The sequence below is a fragment of the Symphalangus syndactylus genome, chromosome 20, assembly GCF_028878055.3.
Source record: "Symphalangus syndactylus isolate Jambi chromosome 20, NHGRI_mSymSyn1-v2.1_pri, whole genome shotgun sequence".
Classification (NCBI taxonomy): domain Eukaryota; kingdom Metazoa; phylum Chordata; class Mammalia; order Primates; family Hylobatidae; genus Symphalangus; species Symphalangus syndactylus.
This window is the reverse complement of record NC_072442.2, coordinates 46063661-46090906: the sequence shown is the minus strand read 5'-3', so window position 1 is coordinate 46090906 and position 27246 is coordinate 46063661. Positions and strand designations below refer to the sequence as shown.

Genomic DNA, 27246 nt, shown 5'->3' with positions numbered 1-27246 from the left:
TCGAACTCCTGACCTCAAGTGATCCTCCCGCCTTGGCCTCCCAAAATGTTGGGATTACAGGTGTGAGCCACCACGCCTGGCTGAGGGTATCATTATTATGCCCCTTTATGGATGCGGGAACTGAGGCACAGAAGGGCTAGGTAACCTGCCCAAGGTCACACAGCTGAAAAGTGGCCAAACCAAGGCCAGGGCCTGGGGAGCTGGAGCCCTGAGTCTGGGCTTAGTTACCGAGATTTCTTGTCTCCCAATAACTGCCTGTAAGTGGTAGGCATTGGCTCTTCGACCCAAGAGGGGAAAGGTCGTTTGCCAAGGATGATGTCTTTGGCTGTAGTGGACAAGGAGAGCTTTCCAGAGGAAGGACAGGAGAGGGAGTGGGACAGACAGGGTGGGCACAGCCTTGTGGGCAGCCCCGTGAAGAAGACAGGAACTCGGGCTTAGACCCACTGGCTTGTTTCCGGCTGTGACTTGACCTGTCTGAGCCCGGGCTGCTCTGTAAAATGGGTATAACACAGACCCACAGTTTCTTACTTAAAATCTTGGGGCCAGATGTGCTTTGGAATTCAGAATTCTTTAGATTTTAGAAACAAAATTTGGTGCGTGTATAGAATGGCACCCTCAGGGTACCTGGGACCGCATTCTTGTAATCAAACGTACTTTTTTTTTCTTTTTCTTTTTCTCTCAGCAAACATACAAGTATTCACGTGCAGCCGGATAAGTGAAACTGCAACTTAATCTCAGGTTGGTTCAGGTCAGATTTCGCCATCCTGTAAGCTCGGTTTTCAGGCATTTGGGGATTCTGGAATTGAGGAGAGGGGAACGTGGTGCCTTAGATCAGGCCTGCGAATCCCCGCACGGAGAGAGAGGGCGCTTCCTCCGCAGGCTTCCCTGCCTGCTGGGGGGCCAGGGAGGAGACCAGCTTGTTGGAAGCGGAGGCGTCTAAGGAGTTTTCCAAATAGGAAAACCAGCGGCTGCAGGCCTCAGGACGTGGCCAGGCGAGCCGCAGTCTCATCCCGCGAGCGGGCGTTCCTGAGCTGCCTGCACCGTGAGTCACCCGGGCAGCGCGCAGGAATGCGGCCCGGCCAATCGGCGGGGAGCGGGTGGGCGGCCGGCAGGCGAGGGCACCTCCGGGCCGAGCCGCTGCGCGTGACTCATCAGGGACCCCCTGCGCGGGCGAGCCGGCTGCTGCCCTGCAGGGGACCCACCCTCTGGGACCTTGGTAGGGGATATGGGAAGAAACTGTACACCTTCCATTTGTATTTATTTGTATTTCGTCCTTTTACGTTTCAATTTATTTTCAAATAGGTAGTACCTTCATATGCTTTAAAAAAGTAAAGCGGCCGGGAGCGGTGCCTCACACGCCTGTAACCCTGGCACGTTGGGAGGCTGAGGCAGGAGGATTGCCTGAGACCAGGAGTTCGAGGGCAGTCTGGGCAACAGAGGGAGACCCCCGTCTCGACAAATAAAATAAAATAAAGATACAAAGATCTGCAAGAGATACTTGTACACCCATGTTCATAGCAGCATTATTCACATTGGCCAAAAGGTGGAAGCAACCCAAATATCTACGGAGGGATGAATGGATAAACAAAATGTGGCCCACACATATATGATTCAGCCTTAAAAGGGAAGGCGCTTCTGTCACATGCTACAACATGGGTGAACCTTGAGGACATTGTGCTCCGTGAAATCAGCTTGTCACAGAAATACGAATACTGTGTGATTCCACTATATGAGGTGTCTGGAGCAGGCTTCTTCACAGAGAAACGGGGGTGCCAGGAACCTAGGGAGAGGGGAACTGGAGTTCTTTTACGCGTACAGAGTTTCAGTTTCGCAAGATGAAAAGAGCTCTGGAAATGGATGGTGGTGATGATTGTACCAAAAGGCGAATGTACTTAGCACCACTGAACTGTACACTTAAAAAATAGCTAAGATGGTAAACTTTGTTATGTGTATTTTACCAAAATTAAAGGGAAAAAATGTAAAGGTACAAAAGTCACTCTCCCAGTCCTGGCCTGCAAGCCATCCACTTCCTTCACCCAAAGCACCTAGTCTCACCAGTTTTCGTGTATCCTTCCAGAGCGTCTGTGCAAATCCATATAGGCATGTGTAAGTATAAACATATAAATATAAATCTGCATAATAGTCTATATATACACACCTGTTCCTCTTTAAAAAACACAATGGGGCTGGGCGCGGTGGCTCACACCTGTAATCCCAGCACTTTGGGAGGCCAAGGCAGGCGGATCACTTGAGGTCAGGAGTTCGAGACCAGCCTGGCCAGCATGGCGAAACCCTGTCTCTACTAAAAAATACAAAAAATTAGCCGGGCGTGGTGGCAGGTGCCTGTAGTCCCAGCTATTCAGGAGGCTGAGGCAGGAGCATGGCACGAACCCGGGAGGCAGAGCTTGCAGTGAGCAGATTGCGCCACTGCACTACAGCCTGGGCGACAGAGCGAGACTCCGTCTCACAAAAAAAAAAAAAAAAAAAAAAGAAAAATTAGCTGGGTGTGGTGGCAGGCACCGATAATCCCAGCTACTTGGGAGGCTGAGGCAGGAGAATCGCTTGAACTGCGAGGTGGAGGTTGCAGTGAGCCGAGATTGTGCCACTTCGCTCCAGCCTGGGCAGAAGAGCGAAACTCCATCACAAAAAAAAAAACAAAACAAAACAAAACAAAAAAAAAAACAATGGTAGCGTATTCTGCGCTTTGTTTTTCCATTTAAAAATACACCTTGGAGGCCAGGCATGGTGGATCACACCTGTAATCCTAACACTTTGGAAGGCGGAAACAGGTGGATCCCCTGAGGTCAGGAGTTCAAGACCAGCCTGACAAACATGTTGAAACCCTGTCTCTACTAAAAATACAAAAGTTAGCTGGGCATGGTGGCAGATGCCTGTAATCCCAGCTACTGGGGAGGCTAAGGTGGGATAATCACTTGAACCTGGGAGGCAGAGGTTGCAGTAAGCAGAGTTCATGCCACTGCACTCCAGCCTGGGTGACAGAGCAAGACTCCGTCTCAAAAAAAAAAAAAAATCTTGGAGACCTTTCTAAACCAGTACCTAACAAGCTTCCTCATTTTGTTTTTTTTTTAAACAACTTCATTGAGATATGCTATAATTTACATAAAACACATCCATTGTAAATGTACTATTCAACAGTTTTTTTTTAAGTGTATAGAGTTGGGCAGCTATCACCACAAGCCAGTTTTATAACATTGCCATCATCCCCCAAAGTCCTGTTGGATCCATCTGCAGTGAATCCTCACAGCCATCCCAGCTCCAGCAATGACAGATTTGCTTTCTCTACAGATTTGTCTTTTCTGGAAATTTCATATAAATGGAAGCATACAATATGTAGTCTTCTGTGTCTAGCTTCTTTCACTGAGCATAATATTTTTGAAGTTCATCTATGTCATAGCTCGTTTAAGAAGTTTGTTCCTTTTTTGCTTTTTGTTTTTTGTTTTTTGATACCGAGTCTCATTCTGTTACCAAGGCTGGAGTGCAGTGGTGCGATCTCGGCTTACTGCAACCTTCGCCTCCCAGGTTCAATCGATTCTCGTGCCTCAGCCTCCTGAGTAGTTGGGATGACAGGCATGTGCCACCACTCCTGGCTAATTTTTGTATTTTTAGTAGAGATGGTGTTTCACCATGTTGGCCAGGCTAGTCTCAAACTCCTGACCTCAGGTGATTCACTTGCCTCAACCTCCCAAAGTGCTGAGATTACGAATGTAAGCCACTGCGCTCGGCCAGTTTGTTCCTTTTTATTGCTGAGTAGTATTACACCAAATGGATATTTCACATTTTGTTTATCCAGCGACCAGCTTTTGCACATTTGGATGATTTACAGGGTTTTTAAAATGCACAATGCTGCTATGAACATTCACGTACAAGTCTTTGTGTGGCCACATGTTTTTACTTCTCTTGGGTAGTTTCTGTTTAACCTTTTAAGAAACTGCCAAGCTGTTTTCCAAAGTGACTGCATCATGTTACATTCCCACCAGCAATGTATGAGGCTTCCACTTTCTCCACATTCTCCACCACACTTGTTATTATTATCTATCTTTTTGATTATAGCCATCCTGGTGGGTCTGAAATGGTATCTCATTGTGGTTTTAATTTGCATTTTTCTAATAACAAATTGAAATTGAATATTTTTGTATGCTTATTAACCATTCTTTTTTATTATTATTAGGAGAGAGACAAGGTTTTCCTCTGTCACCCAGGCTGGAGTGCAACGGCACGATCATAGCTCACTGCAGCCTTGAGCTCCTGAGCCCAAGAGATCCTCCTGCCTCAGCCTCCTGAGTAGCTGGGACTATAGATACACACCACTATATCAGCTAAATTTTTTTTTCTTTTTTTTTTTGTGGAGATGGGGTTTGCTATGTTGACCAGGCTGGTCTTGAACTCCTGGCCTCAAGCAATCCTCCCACCTCGGCTCCTGAAGTGCTGGGATTATAAGTATGTGCCACAATATCTTGAGCCATGCCAGCCCATATATTTTCTTTGAAGAAAATGTCTATTAGAGTCTTTCATCTTTTTTTTTTTTTTTGCAGTGGGAGTTTTGGGGTGGCGGGGGGGAGTCTTGCTCTATTGCCCAGGCTGGAGGGTAGTGGCACAACCTTGACTCACTGCAACCTCTGCCACCTGGGTTCAAGCGATTCTCCTGCATCAGCCTCCTAAGTAGCTGGGATTACAGGCGCCTGCCACCACACCTGGCTAGTTTTTGTAATTTTAGTAGAGACAGGTTTCACCATGTTGCCCAGGCTGGTCTCGAACTCCTGGCCTCAAGCAATCCACTTGTCTCAGCCTCCCAAAGTGCTGGGATTACAGACATGAGCCACCATACCTGGCCTGTTTTGTCCATCTTTACATTTAGTTGTTTGTCTTCTTATTATCGAGTTATAAGACATCATTTTAAAAAATAGGTCAGTCATAGTTGATTGTATGGATGGGACGTCATTTGTTTAACTTGTTTCCTATTGATATCTCTTAAATTTTTCGTTTTATACATATTTTTATAATGGGCATAATATATTTATGCAATAGTTTATGTTCCTGACATAAATAAGTAAATACAATTGGAATACATCCTCAAGTTAGTTTGCTGAGAGGGGATCATTAAAGCCTGGTGAGCCCTGACCTGAGCCTTCCTCCCCCTCCCCCCCTCCCAGCCTGTCCCAACCCGTCCATCAGGCCCTTTCTAGCAGTCTCAAGGTTTGTAGAAACCTTGTTAAAAGCCCTCTCTTCTGGCAGCCTCTGACCTCCAAAAAGCCTGATTGGGATCCCCTAACTGATGAGGGAAGCTGAGGCTGAGGGAGTCCACCCAGGGTAACATTGGCACGGTCTGAATCGCAGGGCTTTCTGGAATGACCCAGAGGCCACCCCTTCCTTAATTTGGGAAGCTCCAGGCTAGAGGACGTGATGAGTGTTCACGTTAAGGTTCTCCTGAGTCCAGCAGCATGAGGCGAGCTCAGAGCCCAGGAGTGTGGTTCGGGATGGTGCTGCCCTCAGCCCCCGTGCTGTGTCCTGACCCCCCGCCCATCCATCTGCCCAGCCTGTCAATGTGGACTCACTCATACCTGGTGTCACCTCAGAGCAATCCAAAGGAAAAGACCCTGCTGGTCCATGTCTCCCTTCCTGGTGGTTCCTTCATCTCCATTATCTTATTCTTCATCATCATCATTGTCACCACTTACTGCAGACATGTCCCATGCCTTCAAGTGACATCCGGGATCCTGTTTAATCCTCCAACAAATCCTGTGAGCTGGAGCTTATTAGTTCTCTATTGCAGAAGAGAAAACTGAGGCTCCAGGAGGCCATGTGACTTCTCTGTCCCATCTTAGCAACAGAGGTGGAATCCACAGTCTGCACTTTTGACTGGGACATGGCCCTACCCACCCTTCAGGGGCTGAGAACTGGCACAGACTCAGCCTTCAGCTGATTTTCACCTGATTCTTAGCAGACGTCTTGGAAAAACCTCCTGGTGACATAATAAGAGCAGTGTGGCTCCAGGGTCAGGGGAGGAATTTAGGGGGTGAGAATTGGGGGTGCGCCCCTTGCCCTGAGCCAGGGCAGCTGCAGAGAGAGTACTATTCAGGGCAGGGCAGGAGTGGACCCTGGAGAGCCTGAGGGTCCCACAGGGAGAGCATGCTGTCTATCCCCAGCACAGCCCCCGCCTATCCTGGGGCTCAGCAGACAGAGGGGAGAGGGCAGGTTAAGCCCAGAGAAGAGGGACTGTCACAGGTACCCTGTCTGCTTTGGCAGGAGAAAGCTAAGGTCTGTAATCACACTTTCTGAGTAAGCATTTCTATTGGAAAACTCCAGACTTGTCTGAGCTGAACGAAAGGAAAAAGGATCTGTGGGCACCCAGAGCAGGCCAGGGCTGGGGGTGGGGAGCTGGGCCCCTGAGTGGGTAGTATGCGTTTCCAGGGGCTCAGATCTGATGATCCCATCGTTGGCTCCGCAAATTCAATCCATGCCCCTTAGCTTGGCATTCGAGGCCTTTCCTTCGTCCGGCTTCAGCCCCTGCTTCTCTCTGGGCTTACGTCCAGGTTTCTGCTCACGTTGTTCCCTGCGTCCACAGTGCCCTTTCCTCCCACCCTAAGAGATCCAATGCCCAAACTCTGGTCATCCTTCAAGGCCCAGCCCAGATGCCTCCTCCTCCATGAAGCCTCAGCTGGATATGACATCTCCCTCTTCTGAATTACCATAGCCCTTGGTTCATATTTCTCTGAGGGCGTATTCCATTCTCCCACCAGCAGCAGGCCTTTGTTGTGACTCTACCCAGCATCCTTCCTCCTCCTGATCAAAACACTCCAATATTCCATGAGAAACATCTGTCCCCCCACCTTCAGACATGTGGTCCAGAAGAAGCTGATTCCACCCCCCGGATCCAGAGAGGCTCATGAGGCCCAGCCCTCGAAGTCAGAGTAGCCCATCTTTTCTCCCACCCCTTCCACTCCCGAACCCTGTGCTTGCTATGGGATCAGTTCAGGTATGGGGCTGTGACTCAGTCAGAGCCAGAACTGTATCAGGGCTTTTTCTCTCTCTCTCTCTCTCTCTTTTCTTTCTTTCTTTTTCTTTCTTTCTTCTTTATTTCTTTCTTTCTTCTTTATTTCTTTATTTCTTCTTCTTTCTTTCTTTTCTTTCTTTCCTTCTTTCTTTCCTTCTTTCCTTCTTTCTTTCCTTCTTTCCTTCTTTCTTTCGTTCTTTCTTTCGTTCTTTCTTTCGTTCTTTCTTTCCTTCTTCCCTTCTTTCTTTCCTTCTTTCTTTCCTTCTTTCTTTCTTTTCTTTCCTTTATTGTTGTCGTTGTTGTTGTTTTGAGACAGAGTCACCCTCTGTCGCCCAGGCTGGAGTACAGTGACTGCAACCTCCACCTCCCAGGTTCAAGCAATTCTCCTGCCTCAGCCTCCTGGGTAGTTGGGATTACAGGCGCCTGCCACCACCCCCAGCTAATTTTTGTATTTTTAATAGAGACAGGGTTTCACCATGTTAGCCAGGCTGGTCTCAAACTCCTGACCTCAAGTGATCTGCCCACCTCAGCCTCCCAAAGTGCTGGGATTACAGACGTGAGCCACCGTGCCCAGGCTCTCTATAGATCTTACCCTGGCGCTGGGTTCGCATCACTTGCAAGTGAAAAATCCCTGACTGCTATTTGTTCCTTTGCTCTGTTTCTCTGCAGCTAATATCCTACTTGGGCCTGCAGGATGGAGGCTCCTGGAAGTCAGGCGCCGTGATCTCTTGCCTTTGTGCTCCCACAGCACCAAGCACAGGGCCAGCCGCACAGAAAGTTTCCACGAGGGTTTGCAGAACCGTCTGTGGGAGGAGTGAACACGCTGGCCGTCCTGCCCCTCCCCACCCCAACCAGGAGCCCGTCTCAGGCCTGGGACTCTCCACCTTCTCCCCAGACCTGACCTGGCAGTGGACAGCCCAGACTGGAGCTTCCTGCCTGCCACACTGGCTCTCCAGTCAGCAGAGGCCAGAAAGTGGTGATTTCCTGTATTGCAGGATCAGATGGCAGAATCGCAAGAGCTCCGCATCCCCAGGGACTCATCTGAAAGACAATGTGAAGCAAAGACAATGTGAGGCGTGGGGAGACTTCCAGGCACTTGGCGGCATCTGGGGAGGGGGCCAGTGGTGTCTGAGCTTTAGCTTCTGGAAGCCGGCTGCTGGGGGTGGAGACAGAGGGGCTGTGCCAGAGGGGGGAACAGCTCTAGAAACCAGCAACAGGGAGAAGTTTGATGCAGGGCAGAGGGGAAGCTGGGATGGGAGGCTGGGCAAGGGGCTCCTGCTCCCCAAGGGGCTGATAAGACCCTCGGTGTTCTCCCACCTGCCTCTGGGAGCTTGTGGTGTTTTTGTTGTTGTGTTTTGGTGTTTTGTTTTGTTTTGAGACTGGACTGAGTCTCACTTTGTTGCCCAGGCTAGAATGCAGTGGTGCAGTCTTGGCTCACTGAAACCCCCGCCTCCCAGGTTCAAGTGATTCTCCTGCCTCAGCCTCCTCAGTAGCTGGCATTATAGCGCCCGCCACCACGCTCAACTAATTTTTATATTTTTAGTAGAGATGGGGTTTCACCATATTGGCCAGGCTGGTCTCGAAATCCTGACCTCAAGTGATCCGCCCACCTTGGCCTCCCAAAGTGCTGGGATTACAGACGTGAGCCACCGTGCCCAGCTGGGAACTTGTGTTTTAGAAAGTCCTTCAGTTCCATCCTTACTCTGGAGCACTGTAAAGTTTATAAAACAAAATGTCTGAGAGCACTACCTTGTCAGTAAGCAACTGAGTGGAACCCTACTCTGTCTGGTGTCCTGTTCTGGTATATTGGTCAGGAGAGGCTATAGTGTGCTGAGGTAAACATTTACCTCCAAATCTTAGTGGCTTCTTGACGCAACCGAGGTGTATTTTTCTCGTTCACACAAAACTGCTGCAGGTTGGGTAACTGTCCAGGTTAGCTGTCCCTTGTATAGGCTACTTCCTTCTAGTGGCTCTACCATTTCAAACCATGGCCTCTGTGGTTGCCACTAAAGGCTAAGAGAGAACAAGAGGGTTGGACACCACCACTTCAGTGTTTCGGTCCAGAAATGACACCTGTCACTTCCATTCACGGCCTGTTGGTCAGAGTCTGTCTCATGACCCCACCCTGACTGCACGGAAGGCTGGGAAGTGTGGAGGAGGACATGGGTAGTCAATGAGCATTGAGTGCCTCTGCCATGCTGGGTATCCCAGGGGAAGAGGAGACAGAGGCACAGAGGACTGGAGGACTTTGAGGTTGGATATGTAGGTTTAAACCCGAGCTCTTCTAGAATGACTAGAAGCTATGTGACCTTGGGAAAATTACTAAATGTCTCCGAGTCTTGCTTTTCTCCTGTGCCAAATGGGGATAAAATAAGAGTTCCTACCTCACTAGGTTGTGAGGAAGGTAAATCAGACCATGCTTATAAAAAGAGCTAGTGGTGCCCAGCACAAGGTTGGCATTTGTATCAGTCTGTTTTCACGCTGCTAATAAAGACATATCCAAGACTGGGTAATTTATAAAGAAAAAGAGGTTTAATGGACTCACAATTCTACGTGGCTGGGGAGGCCTCACAATCATGACGGAAGACGAAAGGCATGTCTTACATGGTGGCAGGCAAAAAGAGAATGAGAGAAGCAAGTGAAAGGGGTTTCCCCTTATACAACCATCAGATCTCATGAGACTTATTCACTGTCATTCGAACAGTATGGGAGAAACCGCCCCCGTGATTCAATGATCTCCCACCGGGTCCCTCTCGAAACGTGGGAATTACGGAAGCTACAATTCAAAATGAGATTTGGTTGGGGACACAGCCAAACCATATCAGCATTTAATAAGTGGACACTATTTGATTAGTCTGTTTAGAAAAAGTTGAAGATGCTCAACATATGACTGAAAAATAGAGCTGATTGAAGAATATAGCCGAAACCTCCCTTTCAATAGCTGGCTCCCTTGTCTGCCCCTGCCCAGGGTCCCCTTGCTCTCCTTCCCTCCCCTCTGCAAGGACTTATAAGGATCCCCCAGTCAACCACTCCCCTGTGTGCGAGAAGATCTGCCCCCTCCCCCCAGGGTGTATGTATCTGATGTCTTAGTGTTGGGTACACGCATCTGAAGTCTTGGTGTTGATCGTGGGGAGAAAACCTTGGTGCTCTGTTGAAGAATACCAAACATTAGCAAGCAGATGAGAGAGGGGCACATATGTTCCCCAAACAGTGCTCCTACTTGTGTTTATGGCAAACAGGGTGCCTAGAGAATGGAAGATGCTGAGATCCTTGAAAAGTGTCTTGGAGGAGGTCAGGTTTAGGCAAGCAACTAGAAGGAGGGGGACCCCGGGTGGCTGAGGGAGGTGGGAAGGGCTGGAGAAGAGCCTGTAACAACCTCAGCAATGGAGGAGACAGTAAGAAACCATGCTGGTGATGGGGTGGGAGATAACTCCTCACATCCAGAGAGCTCTGCACAGTTTAAAAGCAAGGCCACCTGACTGGTGAAAACTCAACAGAGCTCAGTGGCAGGGACAGCAACATCTGAACTCTCCTTTCCAGTGTTGCTGTCACTAGGAAGCAGTTGCCAAGCCAGGGACCACATGTCCCAGGCCCCCTTGGCCCCATGCCACGTTCTTGCCAATGGAATGGGAGCAGAAGTAACGTGTGTCACTTCCAGGCCAAGGCTTTTGAGGAGTGGTTATGCCTTTCATGGGGTCTCTTTCCCTCCTATTAAATGAGTGTAGAAGATGATAGTAAGACCAGGGGGTGGTAGAGCCTCAAAATGGAAAAAGCCTGGTCTCTAAATCACTGCATGGGGGAAGGTCACCTGCAAACCAAGAACATCTGCAACAAACTGGTAAATGAGTGAGAAATAAACAAAATATATTTGGGGGTTTATTTGTTGTAGCAGCTAGCATTGTCTTGAAGCATGGCGAGTACGTCTTTCTTTGAAGGGGCTTCTGGGGCACTGTGAGGGGTACAGAGGGATGAAAACCCCCTTTGGCACTGCCACTGCTCCTCCCCCAATGGTCCTCTTGCTTCACAAGGGGGAAGCTCTCTTGCTCTCCTTCCCTCCTTCTCCACCCACATTCTTCCCAACAAGACAGGGACAGGACCCAGCATGGGTGGAGTTCTGGACTGTCCAGTTTTCTATTTCTTAAGAATCCTTCCTCAGAGCATGAGTTGGAAGTTTTGGCACTTTTGAGAGATGTGGCCAGCTGACTCTATAACTGGGTGGGGCAACATGGGAAAACGGGATGGAGAGACCAAGAAGGGAGGCAGTCAATGGAAGGGAGCGGAAAGCCAGGCCAGGAGCTTGGATGTGATTTTTTTTTTTTTTTTTTTTTTGAGACGGAGTCTTGCACTGTTGCCCAGGTGGGAATCCAGTGGTACGATCTCCACTCACTGCAATATCCGCCTCCCCAGTTTAAGTGATTCTCCTGCCTCAGCCTCCCAAGTAGCTGGGATTACAGGCGCCTGCCACCACGACCAGCTAATTTTTGTATTTTTAGTAGAGACAGGGTTTCGCCAGGGTTGGCCAGGCTGGTCTCAAACTCCTGACCTCAAGTGATCCGCCTACCTCGGCCTCCCAAAGTGCTGGGATTACAGGCGTGAGCCACCGCACCTGTCCTGGCTATGATATTTTGAGTAGAGGGAAGTCCAGGTGTTTTAGCCGCCATCTCCTCCCTGCAGGCTGAGCCAGCTAAGTAAGGATCAGGGGCCATTGTGGCTTCTCATGGAGAGGGGAAGAGTATACCACCTGTACCACTGAGGCCAGCTCATCTGTCCCCAGAGGACCATGCTCATGTCAGGCCATGGTGGCAACAGCCCCCACAGAGGGGTGCCTGCATGATGCAGCTCAGAAGGCTTGGGGGAACAGGAACACCTTCCCAAGGCTCCTTGGCATTGTCCTGCCTTCAGCTCCCAGGAGAGTGCTGAGGAAGAACATTCCTTCTTAGTAACAAGGCAGAGAAAGGAAGACAGTCTTCCCCGAAGTGTTATGCATCCGACTTCCCCCCATCACATGGCCACCTTTCTTTTCCACCCTCCCAGATCTTGCACAGCCATCTGCAAATAAGTGGTGTTCCTCCACCCCACTTCCCCACACCTAGGATATCCTGATGGACTGTCTTTTCTGGTTCTCACCTCTGCTACTGTCAATAGAAAATGAAATTTTAAAAATTTCCTGGCCGGGCACGGTGGCTCATGCCTGGAATCACAGCACTTTGGAAGGCAGAGGCAGGGGGATCACCTGAGGTCCAACCTGCCCAACATGGCAAAACCCTGTCTCTACTAAAAATAAAAAAAAAAAAATTAGCCAGATGTGGTGGTGGGCACCTGTAATCCTAGCTACTCGGGAAGGTGAGGCAGGAGAATCGCTTGAACCTGGGGGGTGGAGACTGCAGTCTTGCTCTGTCACCCAGGCTGGAGTGCAGTGGCACAATCTCAGCTCACTGCAAGCTCCGCCTCCCGGGTTCATGCCATTCTCTTGCCTCAACCTCCCGAGTAGCTGGGACTACAGGCGCCCGCCACCACGCCCGGCTAATTTTTTGTATTTCTAGTAGAGACGGGGTTTCACCATGTTAGCCAGGATGGTCTCGATCTCCTGACCTCGTGATCCGCCCGCCTCGGCCTCCCAGAGTGCTGGGATTACAGGCGTGAGCCACCGCACCCGGCCAAAAACACTGTTTTTAAAATTCCATCTTTAATAGCTCTTTTTAAAACCATGAAATACTTAGAAATAAATTTCACAAAAGATACGTAAGACCTCTACATTGAAGATTACCAAATATTATTGAGAGAAATTCAAGACCTAAATAAATGTTCATGGATTGGAAAACTCAATATTGCTGGGATGACTATTCTTTCCATAATGATCTCTAGATTCAACTCAATTTCAGTCATAATCCTAGTAGACTCTTGTCAAAATTGAATATGTTGATTCTAAAATTTTTATGGAAATGCAAAGGACCTAGAATATCCAAACTGCCTTGAAAACAAACAAAATTAGAGGATTTATCCTGTCTGACTTCATGACTTTTATGACTTTTTTTTTTTTTTTTTTTTTTAGATAGGGTCTTGCTCTGTCACCCAAACAGGAGTGCAGTGATGCAACGATAGCCCATGGCAGCCTGGACCTCCCAGACTCAAGCAATCCTCCTGCCTGAGCCTCCTGAGTAGCTAGGATTACAGGTTCACACGACACCTAGCTAATTGTTAAAATTTTTGTAGAGATGGGATCTCCCTATGTTGCATAGGCTGGTCTTGAACTCCTAGCCTCAAGCCATCCTCCCACCTCAGTCTCCTAAAACACTAGGATTACAGGTGTGAGCCACTGTGCCCAGCCTTCATGACTTATTAATTATAAAGCTATAGTAATCAGAACATCGTGGTAGTAACATATGGTTAAACAAACAGATAAATGGAATGAAGACCTCAGAAATAGACCCACAATCAAACAGTCATTTGATTATTGTATAAAGTCATCAAAGCAGTCCAATGTAAAGTCTATTTCACAAATGGTTCCAGAACAATTGAATATCCATATGGAAAAAAATAAACTTTTTTTTTTTTTTTTTTTTTTAAGACAGGGTCTCACGCTGTCACCCAGGCTGGAGTGCAGTAGCGTGATCTCGGCTCACTGCAGCCTCTACCTCCCAGACTCAAGCAATTCTCCCACCTAAGCCTTTTGAGTAGATGGGACCACAGGTCCTCACCAGCACGCCTGGCTAATTTTTGTATTTTTTGAAGAGACAGGGTTTTGCCATGTTGCTCAGGCTTGTCTCGAACTCCTGGGATCAAGCGATCCACCTGCTGTGGCCTCCCAAAGTGCTAGGATTACAGGCGTGAGCCACTGTGCCCAGCCTGGAAAAAAATAAACTTCAACCCCTCCTCCCTCACACTATTCATAAAAATTGATTTTAAATAGATCATAGAAATCAATCAAAAGCTAAAATTATTTTTTGAGTTAAAATGTTAAAATTTCTAGAAGCAAACAGGAGAATATCTTTGGGACTTGGGAATAGGTAAGGTATCTTAAAATAGATCACAGAAAGCAATATATATATTTTTAAGATTGATAAATTGACTTAATCAAAATTAAAAATTTCTGTTCACCAAAAGACACTATTAACAAAATTATATGCAAGCCTTAGGGATAAAATATTTGCAAAACATATCTGACAATGCATTTATATGCAGAATATATAAAGGATACCTACAACTCAATAATAAAAAGATAAATACCTCAATTTTTAAAATAGGCAAAATATTTGAATAGACACTTCACAAAAGAAGACACACAGATGGCCAAGAAACACATGAAAAAATGCTCAACATCATTAGTCATCAAGAAAATATAAAATAAAACCATAATGAGACACCAACATACACCCACCAGGAAAGCTAAAATTAAAGATTGACAACATTAAATGTTGGCAACGATGTGGAACAACTGGAACTCTCATACATTATTAGTGAGAATGTAAAATGATGCAACCACCTTGGGTAAAAAGCTGGTAGTTTCTTATAAAATGAAACCTATCTACGACCCAGCAATTTCATGTTTAGGTATTTACCTAAGAGAACTGAAAGCATATGTCACAGAAAGACTCATAAAAGAATTTTCACAGCCGCTTTATTCATAATTGCTAAAAACTAGAAACAGCTCCAGTGACTATCAACAGACAAACAAATAATTCTTCTGTTATAATTGCCTAATACAATATCACTGAGCAACAAAGGATATTAACTACCAATATGAGCAACAACAACATGGATGTATCTCCCACTGCAGTAAGTGAAACTAGCTAGATCCAAAAGAGTACTTACAACCGGGACTCATATTGTAAGTCATAAAATAGGCAAAAACTAATCTATGGTGACAAAAATAAGAATGACTGAGAAGTTGCATGAGGGGACTTCCTCAGGTGATGATAATGTTCTTGATATCTTTTTTTTTTTTGAGACGGAGTCTCGTTCTTGTTGCCCAGGCTGGAGTGCAATGGCGCGATCTCGGCTCACTGCAACCTCCGCCTCCCAGGTTCAAGCAATTCTCCTGCCTCAGCCTCCCGAGTAGCTGGGATTACAGGCATGTGCCACCACACCCAGCTAATTTTGTATTTTTAGTTGAGAAGGGGTTTCTCCATGTTGGTCAGGCTGGTCTCGAACTTCCGACCTCAAGTGATCCACCCACCTCGGGTGGCTCACGCCTGTAATCCCTGCTGTTGATATCTTGATAGGGGTTTGAGTGACACAGGTACAGGCATTTGTCAAAACTCACCTTAAACTCACTCATATTTAAGATCTGTGCATTTCCTGTATGTAAATTTTACCTAAAAAAGGCAAATATTGAACTCCAGTTAATTATATTCATCCTGAAGTGTTTAGGGGTAAAATATACTGATGTCTACAACTTTCTTTAAAATGATTCAAAAAATAAATAAAAAGGCGGAAGGATGGGTGGATGGGTGGGTAGACGGATGGGTGGATGGAATGATGGACGGACAGATGGACAGATGGACGGATGGATAGATGGAGACAGAGATGTACAGATATGTGATTAAGCAAATAGAATAAAACATTAATTGTAGAATCTATGTGGTAGTTATATGAATGCCCACTGTATAATTCTTTCCAGTTTTCTGTCTGTTTGAAATTTTTCATAATAAAATGTTTTGGAAAAAAGGCAAAACAAATCTTGAGCAGCACAGTCTGGACCATTTTTTCTCCTCTTAAGAGACGGCTGGGTTGGGCGCAGTGGCTCACACCTGTAATCCTAGCACTTTGGGAGGCCGAGGCTGGCAGATCACGAGGTCAGGAGTTCAAGACCAGCCTGACCAATATGGTGAAACCCCATCTCTACTAAAAATACAAAAAAAAAAAAAATTAGCCAGGTGAGGTGGCACGCACCTGTAATCCCAGCTACTCGGGAGGCTGAGGCAGGAGAATCACTTGAACCTGGGAGGCAGAGGTTGCAGTGAGCCAAGATCGTGCCACTGCACTCCAGCCCGGGCAACACAGTGAGACTCTGTCTCAAAAAAAAAAAAAAAAAAGCAAAACAAAACAAAAAAACAAACAAACAAAAAAACAAAACACTGAAACTACCCCATCAGGCCTGCATCCTTGTTCACTGGAAGAAGCCACCATTGATCCACCATTACCAGTCACTCATCCCAGGCGGCCCAAGCCTTCTTCTCATCTTCCCAAGCCCTCCCCCTGGGCTCTCTGGAACTCCCACTCTACCCTACTCTCAACCTCTCCTGGAAGTTTCCCCCTACTTCCTGGCCCTAATGGAAACCAAGCAACTCCCTGAGATATACTTCCTCCTGGCTCAGAGGAAGCTATTGTTTCTCTCCTCTTCCAAGATCCTCAGAGCCAGGAGGTGAGAGGGGCACATGTTTTTCTTACTCCCTACTACTCTTTCCAAGTCCTTTCTCTTCCTTCCTCCTTCAAAAACCCTAGTTCTGGCCAGGCGCAGTGGCTCACACCTGTAATCCTAACACTTTGGGAGGCAGAGGTGGGTGGATCACTTGAGGTCAGGAGTTTGAGACTGCTGGCCAACATGGTGAAACCCCCATCTCTACTAAAAATACAAAAATTAGCCGGGCAGGGTGGCGCACACCTGTAATCTTAGCTACTCAGGAGGTTGAGGCATGAGAATTGCTTGAACCCGGGAGGCGGAGGTTTCAGTGAGCTGAGATCATGCCACTGCTCACCAGGCAGCCTGGGTGACAGAGTGGGACTCTGTCTCAAAAATACAAAAACAAAAACAAAAAAACCCTAGTTCCTTTGAAGTGCACACTAACTGGCTAAACCACTGTGGACCTCTCCCCAGTGCATCCATCTGTCTCCTGCCCAACCTCCTTGTTCATTGTGGACTTTAGCTCCAGGCACTGTCTCCACTCCAGCCCCACACCCTGTCAACATTCTTGTGACCTCACCATCCACATGTGTGAACTTCAATACCCTGGCTTCTCAGCCACTTGACCTCCTCACCTCCAAAGACCTTTTGCTCCACTCCAACTCTGCCACCCATTTGTGTAGCGCACTCTAGACCTTGTCCCACCTCCAACATCCTGATTTCAGGATCCCACACTTAGACACAATCACCCACCCCTCTGGCCCTCTGGCTCTCATTCCCCACTGCACCAGTGTTCTGAGTGTGAGGAGAGCTGCAATCCGGCCAACCCACCACTTTTCCTCCACAATCCTTCTCTTGTTCTCTTCTTCCCATCAAAATGCCCTACCTTCTTGCTTGCTTTACTTTTCTCTGTAGCGTTGGCCACCTTCTAACATCGATAAAACTGACTTATTCATTTTATTAGTTGACACTCTCCACCCAATAGAATGTGTGCTCCAGGAAGATAGGGGATTTTGTATGTTTATTTGCTACTATAGTCTCAGTGTCTAGAGCAGTGCCGTGGCATGCAGTAGGTGCTTAATAAATGCTCATTGAAGGAAAGAGTGAGAGAGGGAAGGCAGGAAGGCAGGAAGGCAGGCAGGCAGGAAGGCAGGCAGAAAGGCAGGAAGGAAGGCAGGAAGGCAGGCAGGCAGGCAGCAAGGCAGGAAGGAAGGCAGGAAGGAAGGCAGGAAGGCAGGAAGGAAGGCAGGCAGGCAGGAAGGAAGGCAGGAAGGAAGGCAGGCAGGCAGGAAGGAAGGCAGGAAGGCAGGCAGGAAGGAAGGCAGGAAGGCAGGCAGGAAGGAAGGCAGGAAGGCAGGCAGGCAGGCAGCAAGGCAGGAAGGAAGGCAGGCAGCAAGGCAGGCAGGCAGGCAGGCAGGCAGGCAGCAAGGCAGGCAGGCAGGCAGGAAGGAAGGCAGGAAGGAAGGCAGGCAGGCAGGCAGCAAGGCAGGAAAGAAGGCAGGAAGGAAGGCAGGAAGGCAGGCAGGCAGGCAGCAAGGCAGGAAGGAAGGCAGGCAGGCAGCAAGGCAGGAAGGAAGGAAGGCAGGCAGGCAGGCAGCAAGGCAGGAAGGAAGGCAGGAAGGCCACCTTTAATTAAAAAACAGTACCTGTGCCTCCTCAGGAATGCCCTTTCCTTCCCACCTCTCCATCAGTGCCATGTTCTCCTCCTCATGACAATTGGAAGCATATCCCTGCTCCTCTCCAAGGCCATTTGCTCCGCAAGTGCAGTAGATGCTGTCTCCTCTCACCTCCTTAAGAACTGATTGGACTCGTAAGACATTCTCCCTCCTCTGCCATCACCAGTCTCTGTCTCTGAATTAGATCCTTTCAACTGGGCGTGGTGGATCATGCCTGTAATCCCAGCACTTCGGGAGGCTGAGGCAGGTGGTTTGTTTCAGCTCAGGAGTTCCAGACCAGCTTGGCCAACATGGTGAAACCTGTCTCTACTAAAAAATACAAAAAATAAAAATAAAAATAAAATAAAAATGAGCCGGGTGTGGTGAAGCGCGCCTGTAATCCCAGTTACCTGGGAAGCTGAGGCAGGAGAATTGCTTGAGCCCGGGAGGCAGAGGTTTCAGTGAGCTGAGATCGCACCACTACACTCCAGCCTGGGCGATAGAGTGAAACCCTGTCAAAAAAAAAAAAAAAAAAAGATATTTCATTTGCCTCTACTATCTTCCATCTTTTAAAATTCCTCTCCTGATGCATGTGCACATGCAACTACTGTGCCATTGCTTTGCTCCCTCTGCCTCAATTTCCATTCATTATTATCATTATTTATTTATTTATTTATTACTCTGTCTCCCAGGCTGCAGTGCAGTGGCATGATCTCGGCTCACTACAACCTCCGCCTCCCAGGTTCAAGCAGTTCTCCTGCCTCAGCCTCCTGAGTAGCTGAGATTACAGGTGCGCACCACCACCCCCGGCTAATTTTGTTTGTTTGTTTATTTGTTGTTATTTTTTTTAATAGAGATGGGGTTTCACCATGTTGGCCAGGCTGGTCTCAAACTCCTGACCTCGTGATCTGCCCACCTTGGCCTCCCAAAGTGCTGGGATTACAGGCGTGAGCCACCACACCCAGCCCCCATTCATTCTTAGACCCTCTTCAACAGCCATCTCGGCCCAGGAAAATCACGTGCTAGGACGACACAGAGAGACATAAAGAGCCTGAATTCCCAGTGATGCCAAGGAAATACAGAACCAGCCCAGGACTACCTACTTCCAGGCTTCTATTTTGTGTAAGTGAAATAAGTTCTATCTCATTTAAGCCATTGCTATTTGGGGTTTGCTCTTATGCCAACGGAATCTTCAGTGATAGATTTTATCGCTCTTACTAGGCTGAAAGCAACTTGAGGGCAATGGCTGTACTTATTTTCTTCAAGTGCTTTTAAGAACATAGGTTCTAAGTAAATGCTTGTTGGGGTGAATGAGATCTTGAAAATTAGCCAGATGCATCACCCTAGAAGACTGAGGACCCACGCTGAGCACCAGCCTAAGGTTAGCGGCCAGGATTCCTTTGTTCTGTGGATAAGTGTTGTCACGTGTGGGATGGGGAAGCCAAGGGGAAACACACTGAGGACGGAAGAGGAAGTGAGAGGTGGAGGTAATGAGTCATGCTTGGTCTCCTCCTGGGTGTGAGGAGGCTGATTGATCAGGGGGTGCAACTGGAGTTCCATCCCTAGGTTTCTTTTCTTACAGTTTTATTGAGATATAATTCACATACCATACAATTCACCCATCTACAGTGTACAATTCGGCTGGGCACGGTGGCTCATGCCTGTAATCCCAGCACTTTGGGAGGCCGAGGTAGGTGGATCACTTGAGCTCAGGAGTTCAAGACCAGCCTGGCCAATATGGTGAAACCCTATCTCTACTAAAAATACAAAAATTAGCTGGGCGTGGTGGGGGGCGCCTGTAGTCCCAGCTACTCGGGAAGCTGAGGCAGGAGAATCGTTTGAACCCAGGAGGCAGAGGTTGCAGTGAGCAGAGATTGTGCCACTGCACTCCAGCCTGGGCGACAGAGCGAGACTCCATCTCAAAAAAAAAACCATTTAAAACATTAGCCTGGTGTGGTGGCACATGCCTGTAGTCCCAGCTACTTGGGAGACTGAGGCGGGAGAATTGCTTGAGCCTAGGAGGTTGAAGCTGCAGTGAGTCATGATCACCCCACTGCACTCCAACCTGGGCAACAGAACAAGATCTCCCCCACAAAAAATTAAAATTAAATCAAAAATAAAATAATAAGGTGTACAATTTAATGATTTTTAGTATATTCACAGAGTTGGGCAACCATTGCTACAATTAGTTTTAGAACATTTTTATCACCTGAAAATGAAACCCCATACTCGTTAGTGGTCATCCCCCACTTCCCCAACCCTCATTTTAACCCTAAGCAATCATTAATCTACTTTACATCTCTATGGATTTTTACTTCTTCTGAACATTTCAAATAAATGGGATTATACAGTACATGGCCTTTTGTGCCTGACTTCTTTTACTCAGCATGCTGTTTTCAAGGTTAACCCAGGTCGTAGCATGTATCAAGACTTCATTCCTTTGCAAGACTAAAATAATAGCCTTGTATAGATATATCACATGTTATTCATCCATTCATCAGTTGATGGGCATTTGGGTTGTTTCCACCTTCTTTGGCTATTATGAATAATACTGCTATGAACATTCACATGCAAGCGTTCTTGTGTCTGTATATTTGTAGTTATCTTGGGTAGGTACATAACTTGGAGCGGAATTGCTGGATCATACAACTCTGTGCTTAACCTTTTGAGGAGCTGCCAGTCTGTTTCCCAAAGCAGTTGCACTGTTCTATATTCCTATCATCACGTTTTCTCCCCCACATCCTTGCCAACAATTGTTATTGCCTGTTTTGGTCTTTTTAATCTCAGCCATCCTAGTAGGTGTGAAATGATATTTCATTATGGTTTTAATTTACATTTCCTTGATGGCATGATAGTGAGCCTCTTTTCATGTGTTTATTGGCCCTTTGCATGTCTTCTTTGGGGAAATGTCTATTTAGATCCTTTACTCATTTTTAAATCAGGTTATTTTTTATTGAGTTGTAAGAGTTCTTTATATATCAGGCCCTTATCAGATACATGATTTGTAAATATTTTCTCCTATTCTGTGGATTGCCTTTCACTTTCTTGATGGTGTCCTTTGAAGCACTAAAGTTTTCAATTTTGATGAAGTCTATCTTATCTATTTTTTGTTGCTGTTGCTTGTGCTTTTATTATCATATCTAACAAACCATTGCCTAATCCAAGGTCATAAAGTTTAGCCCCATGTTTTCTTCTAAAGAGTTTTATAGTTTTAGGTCTTTCACTCACTTGTAACTTTTTTTAATATAATGTGAGGTAGAGAGGCAACTTAATTTTTTTGTGTTTGTGGCTATTCAGTTATCCCAACACCATTTCTTGAAATTCTTTCCCCATTGAATTGTTTTGGCATCCATGCCAAAAATTAGCTGATCATAAAGGTGAGAGTATTTCTGAATTCTTGATTCTATTTCACTGATCAATATGTCTATCCTTATGCCAGTACCATACTGTCTAGATTACTGTAGCTTTGTAGTAAGTTTTGAAATTGGCAAGTGTGAGTTCTTCAATTTTGTTCTTCTTTTTCAAAATTGTTTTGCCTATTCTGGATCCCGTGAATTTTCATATGAATTTCATAATCAGTTTATTGATTCCCAGAAAGAGGCCAGCTGAGATTTTGATATAGACTATATTGAATGTATAGATACATTTTGGAAGTATTGTCATCTTAACAATATTAAGTCTTCCAATCCACAAACATGGGATGTCTTTGCATTTATTTAGATCTTCTTTAATTTCTATCAACAACATTTTGTATTTTTGAAAAGTATAAGGTTTGTACCTTTTTGTTAAATTTATTCCTAAGTACTTTATTATTTTTGATGTTCCTACAAATAGGATCATTTTAAAATTTCATTTTCAGATTATTCAATGCAAGTGTATAGATGTACAACTGATTTTTTTAATCCTACAACTTTGCTGAACTTGCTTATTAGTTCTAATAGTTTTTTAAAATGGATTTTCTATATAAAAGACCATGTCATTTGAGAATATTGACAGTTTTACTTATTCCTTTCCAATCTGGAGGCCTTTTATTGCGTTTTCTTCCCTAATTGCCCTGGCTAGAACCTTCAGTACAATGGTGAATAGAAGCAGCAAGAGTGAATATCCTTGTTTTGTTCCTGATTTTAGGGGAAAAGCATCCAGTCTTTCACTATTAAATATGATGTTAGCTGTGAGTTTTTTGTCTATGCCCTTTATCAAACTGAGTTCTTTACTAGTCTTAGTTTGTTGATTATTTTTATCATAAAGGGGTGTTGGATTTTGTTAAATGCTTTTTCTGTGTGGATTGATATATGATGTTTGTCTTTTATTCTATTGATACAATGTATTATATTCATTTTTTTTTATTCAACCAACTTTGCATTCCTAAAATAAGTCCCACTCTATCATGGCGTATAATCCTTTGATATACTGTTGGAATTGGTGGTTGGTATTTTGTTTCTATTTTTATATTTTAAATTTTTCTTATTTTTAAAAAAATTTCAATAGCTTTTACGGTACAAGTGTTTCAATAGCTTTTATGGTACAAGTGGTTACATGGATGACTTCTATAGTAGTGAATTCTGAGATTTTAGTGTACCCACCACTAAGTGTACACTAGTGTACAACCAAGTAGTGTACACTGTACCCAATATGTAGTCTTTTATCCCTCACCCTCCTCCCAATCTCTGCCTCCCGAGTTCCCAAGGTCCATTATATCATTTTGTGTGTCTTTGCATCCTCATAGCTTAGCTCCCACTTATAAATGAGAACCTGAATTACTGAATTACTTCTTGAATGACTTCACTTAGAATAATGGCCTCCAGCTCCACCCAAATTACTGCGAAACATATTATTTTGTTCCTTTTTATGGAGCAAAAAATATTAGTACTTTTTAGTAGTAGTATTCCATTGTGTATATATACCACATTTTCTTTATCCACTCATTGGTCAATAAGCACTTAGGTTGGTTCCATATGTTTGCAACTGTGAATCGTGCTGCTATAAACAGGCATATGTATGTGTCTTTTTCATATAATGACTTCTTTTCCTTTGGGTAGATAACCAGTAGTGGGATTGCTGGATCAAAAGGTAGATCTACTTTTAGTTCTTTAAGGAATCTCATACTGTTCTCTATAGAAGTTGTACTAATTTACATTCTCACCAGCAGTGTAAAAGTGTTTCCTTTTCATCACATCCACACCAATATCTTTTGTTTTTTTGACTTTGTAATTATGACCATTCTTGCTGGAGTAAAGTGGTATCTTATTGTGGTCTTAATTTGCATTTCCCACTGATGTTGAGCATTTTTTCATATGTTTGTTGGCCGTTTGTATATCTTCTTTTGAGAAATGTCTATTCATGTACATTGCCCAATTTTTGATGGAATTATTTGATTTTTTTTCTTGCTGATTTGTTTGAGTTCCTTGTTGATTCTGGATATTAGTCCTTTGTTGGATGCATAGTTTGCAAATATTTCCCCCATTCTGTGGGTTGTTTGTTCACTCTGCTGATTATTTCCTTTGCTGTGTAGAAGCTTTTTAGTTTAATTAGGTTCCATTTATTTATTTTTGTTTTTGTTGCATTTGCTTTTGGAGTCTTAGTCACGAATTCTTTGCCTAGGCCAATGTCTAGCAGAGTTTTTCCAATGTTATCTTCTACAATTTTTATAGTTTTAGGTCTTAGATTTAAGTCTTTGATCCACCTTGAGTTGACTTTTGTATAAGGTGAGAGATGAGGATCCAGTTTCATTCTCATGCGGCTTGCCAGTTTTCCCAGCACTATTTATTGAATAGGGTGTCCTTTCCTCAGTTTATGTTTTTGTATGCTTTGTTGAAGATCAGTTGGCTGTATTTAGTTTTATGTCTGGGTTCTCTACCTGTTCCATTGGTCTAAATGCCTATTTTTATACCAGTACCATGCTGTTTTGGAAACTATAACCTTGTAGTATAATTTGAAGTCCAGTAATGTGATGCTTCCAGATTGTTTTTTCTTAGCATTGCTTTAGCTATTTGGGCTCTTTTTTGGTTCCATATGAATTTTAGGATTGTTTTTACTAGTTCTGTGAAAAATGATGATGATGTTTTGATGGGAATTGCATTGAATCTGTAGATTGCTTTGGGTGGTATGGACATTTTCACAATATTGATTCTTCCCATCCATGAGCATAAGATGTGTTTCCATTTGTTTGTGCCATCTGTGATTTCTTTCAGCAATGTTCTGTAGTTTTCTTTGTAGAGATCTTTCACCTCCTTGGTTAAGTCTGTCCTAGGTATTGTATTGTATTGTATTTATTTATTTATTTATTGCAGCTGTTGAAAAAGGGATTGATTTCTTGATTTGATTCTCAGCTTGGTCGTTGTTAGTGTATAGCAGTGCTACTGATTTGTGCACATTGATTCTGTAACCTGAGACTTTACTGAATTCGTTTATCAGATCTAAGAGCCTTTTCGATGAGTCTTTAGGGTTTTCTAGCTATACGATCATATCACCAGAAAACAGTGATAGTTTGACCTTCTCTTTTCCCATTTGGATGCCCTTTGTTTCTCTTGCCTGATCGCTCTGGCTAGGACTTCCAGTATAAATTTTTCTTATGTTTAATTCGACAAAGCCTCATTCTGTACCATAGAATGCATCTATATTCATAATATATATTGGTCTGTAGTTTTCTCTTTTTTGTGTTATCTTTGCCTGGTTTTGGTATCAGGCCTCAAAGAATGAGTTGGGAAGTGCCTAAGTTTCTTTTTGACTAAACTGTTGGTCAAACTTATATCTTGATATTTACAACACTCAGAAAAAGCCAAGGCCCTGCAAAGTTTATCTGGTATTCTCAAGTGGAACATACATCACCATCAACTGGGCACTGTTCAAAGCAAATTCCTGGTTCCTGGGCTCCAGAGACTCTGATTTGGAAAGTCTGCAGCAGGGCTGGGTACTCTCTATTTCCTTTTTTTCTTTTTTTTTTTTGAGACGGAGTCACTCTGTCGTCCAGGCTGGAGTGCAACGGCACAATCTTGGCTCACTGCAATCTCCACCTCCCAGGTTCAAGCGATTCTCCTGCCTCAGCCTCCTGAGTATCACCATGCCCAGCTAATTTTTGTATTTTTAATAGAGACGGGGTTTTGCCGTGTTGGCCAGGCTGGTCTCAAACTCCTGACCTCAGGTGATCCACCCACCTCAGCCTCCCAAAGTGCTGGGATTATAGGCGTGAGCCACCCTGACCAGCCAGTACTCTCTAACAAGCACCCCTAAGAGATTCTGACATGAGCCCCCTCTCACTTCCCTTTAAGAAACATTGATAGAGTTGCCCAAGCTGACCCAGCTAAGCAGCCAAAGAGGATGGGCTAGAAAAGTGATGTTTCTTCACCCAGGAGTCTGAGCTTTTAGCGTGTTTGTGTCCATAATGAATATCTAAGGCGGAAGTTAGAGTATGCATTATTTCCCAAAATTATTTGTCCACAAAAATCTCTTATCTTTGGATAAGCACCTCATAGGATTGATGTTTCACAGCATATACCTTGGGAAGCACTGCCCCAGAATTATGCAAATGTCCCTCTGGAATCTCATGGGGCTTTTTTTCTAAGCACTCACGCATTGTGGCTTGAAGCTGCTTTTGTATGTGTCGCCATCAGTCAGATGTTTGTCGGGGCCTCCATTAGGATTAGCTGATTTAGGCGCTTGCCTTGAGAGCAAAATTTCAGGAGGTGCCAAAACTCCATAATCAAGAAAAATTATTATTTGGAGGCTGGGTCAACAAGATAGCGCATTGGCAGCCAGTGGAATAAGGAAGGGATACAATGGTGTAGTGTAGGGGGTGCTTAATACTCACCATGAGTGGAACCGAGAGCCAGGGTCTATCTCGGTGGGGCAGCAGGGCAGTCAGGCCAGGCATCTGGTCTGTCTCTCCTGTAGAAACTGCTCCAAAGGAGGGGCAGCCCTCTCTCACCTCTTAACTCCCATCCCAGGCACAATACATGGAACACGGGATTATTCAACTCCCTTAGAGCACAGAGATGATGCCAAGTTGACTTACCTCCCAGCTCCTGCTCAAGTATCTAACCCACAGAGCACAAGGAGACTCAGTCAACGCCTGTGGGCAGACAAGGGGCTGGATGTCATCTGGAAAGCGTCCCTGGTCTTTGTGTGGGTGCCTTGCTTTGGATGTGCTCCCAAATCCGACTCGGGGGGAGAGAGGCTGGGTGCCAAAGAGTTTCTGGAAAAAGTTTGTCCTTTTCCGAATACCCTTCCTCTCTGTGTCCAACAGAACTTGACTTCAAATGTGCAAGTTCTAACATTCAAAAAAGTTGAGTTGGGGCCTGATTGGGCTAGTGCTAGATGTTTGTGATTTATGCAATCATCAGGGTCTGATTAAGCTCCACAGCTGGGAGGCCTTCAGCCATGACTTTGGGGAAAAAAAAGAAAAGAAAAAAACACACAACCCTGAAAGCCAAGAGTAGGAACAGCTTCCTGGGCCCACCCTTCAGGCTGGTTCCAGGACACTCCCTTACTCCACCACTACCCACTCATGTATCTCATTAAAAGGGCTTTATAGGTCTGTCTCTTCCTTGGAATTTCCATTTCTTCATTCCAAGAACTATAAAAGCCTCGTCAATTAATTGCTAACCACATGAATCAGAACAGGGTTCCCTTTAAATAAGTGTGCAAGAGAGTTATTACAGAGGCTCCACGTTGATCTGCTCAAAAGAGGAAATGTTTTCTCTTAGACATCTAACTGAAGATAAGCCTCCAGCTGACTATAGAAGATTATTCTTTATGCAACAAAAAGCTGGTTCCCCACGGCCTCTACTTGTCAACACCTCATAAATTTACTTTGAGTTGCTTCATAAGCTCAAAAGTACAGTGATATCTTCTGGGAATTAAGCTTTGTAATAACTTGATTGTGTTAAACAAATAAACTTCAGAAGGCAGGGCAAGCTAGACCCCAGGGAAGCTACCCGGATGTGTGGCCTTGAGGGTTGCTGGAAGGCAGGTTCTTAGGGACTGTGTCCCTAGCTCTAGGATGCTGGCTTTCAAACAAATGTCATTTCACAGAGCAGGACCTGAGACCTAGAGTGAGAGAGGGGGTGATTGGTCCATGTTCACACAGCGGCAAATCTGGGGTTAGGATCTGGATGTTGTTGCCAGATCCTCTCTCTCTTTCCCTACCCACCCCCAGGGTCCAGCCCCTCCACTCTGCCCCCCATCCTCCTAGGAGGGCAGGAAAGAATCTGACAAGACTGGGCGCAGTGGCTCACACC

General features: G+C 45.3%; 1 protein-coding gene across 1 annotated transcript in view; it reads right to left on the bottom strand.

The window, feature by feature from the left end:
• Positions 1-826: 826 nt before the first annotated feature.
• Positions 827-27246, bottom strand: part of LOC129469659 (uncharacterized) — a 48414-nt gene continuing 21994 nt past the window's right edge. The window contains exons 7-9 of the mRNA XM_063628407.1: positions 8099-8168; positions 7694-7815; positions 827-1187 (exon numbers count right to left, since the gene is read on the bottom strand). Of these exons, the coding sequence (XP_063484477.1) occupies positions 827-1187; positions 7694-7815; positions 8099-8168 (553 nt within the window). The remainder of the gene's footprint in view (positions 1188-7693; positions 7816-8098; positions 8169-27246) is intronic.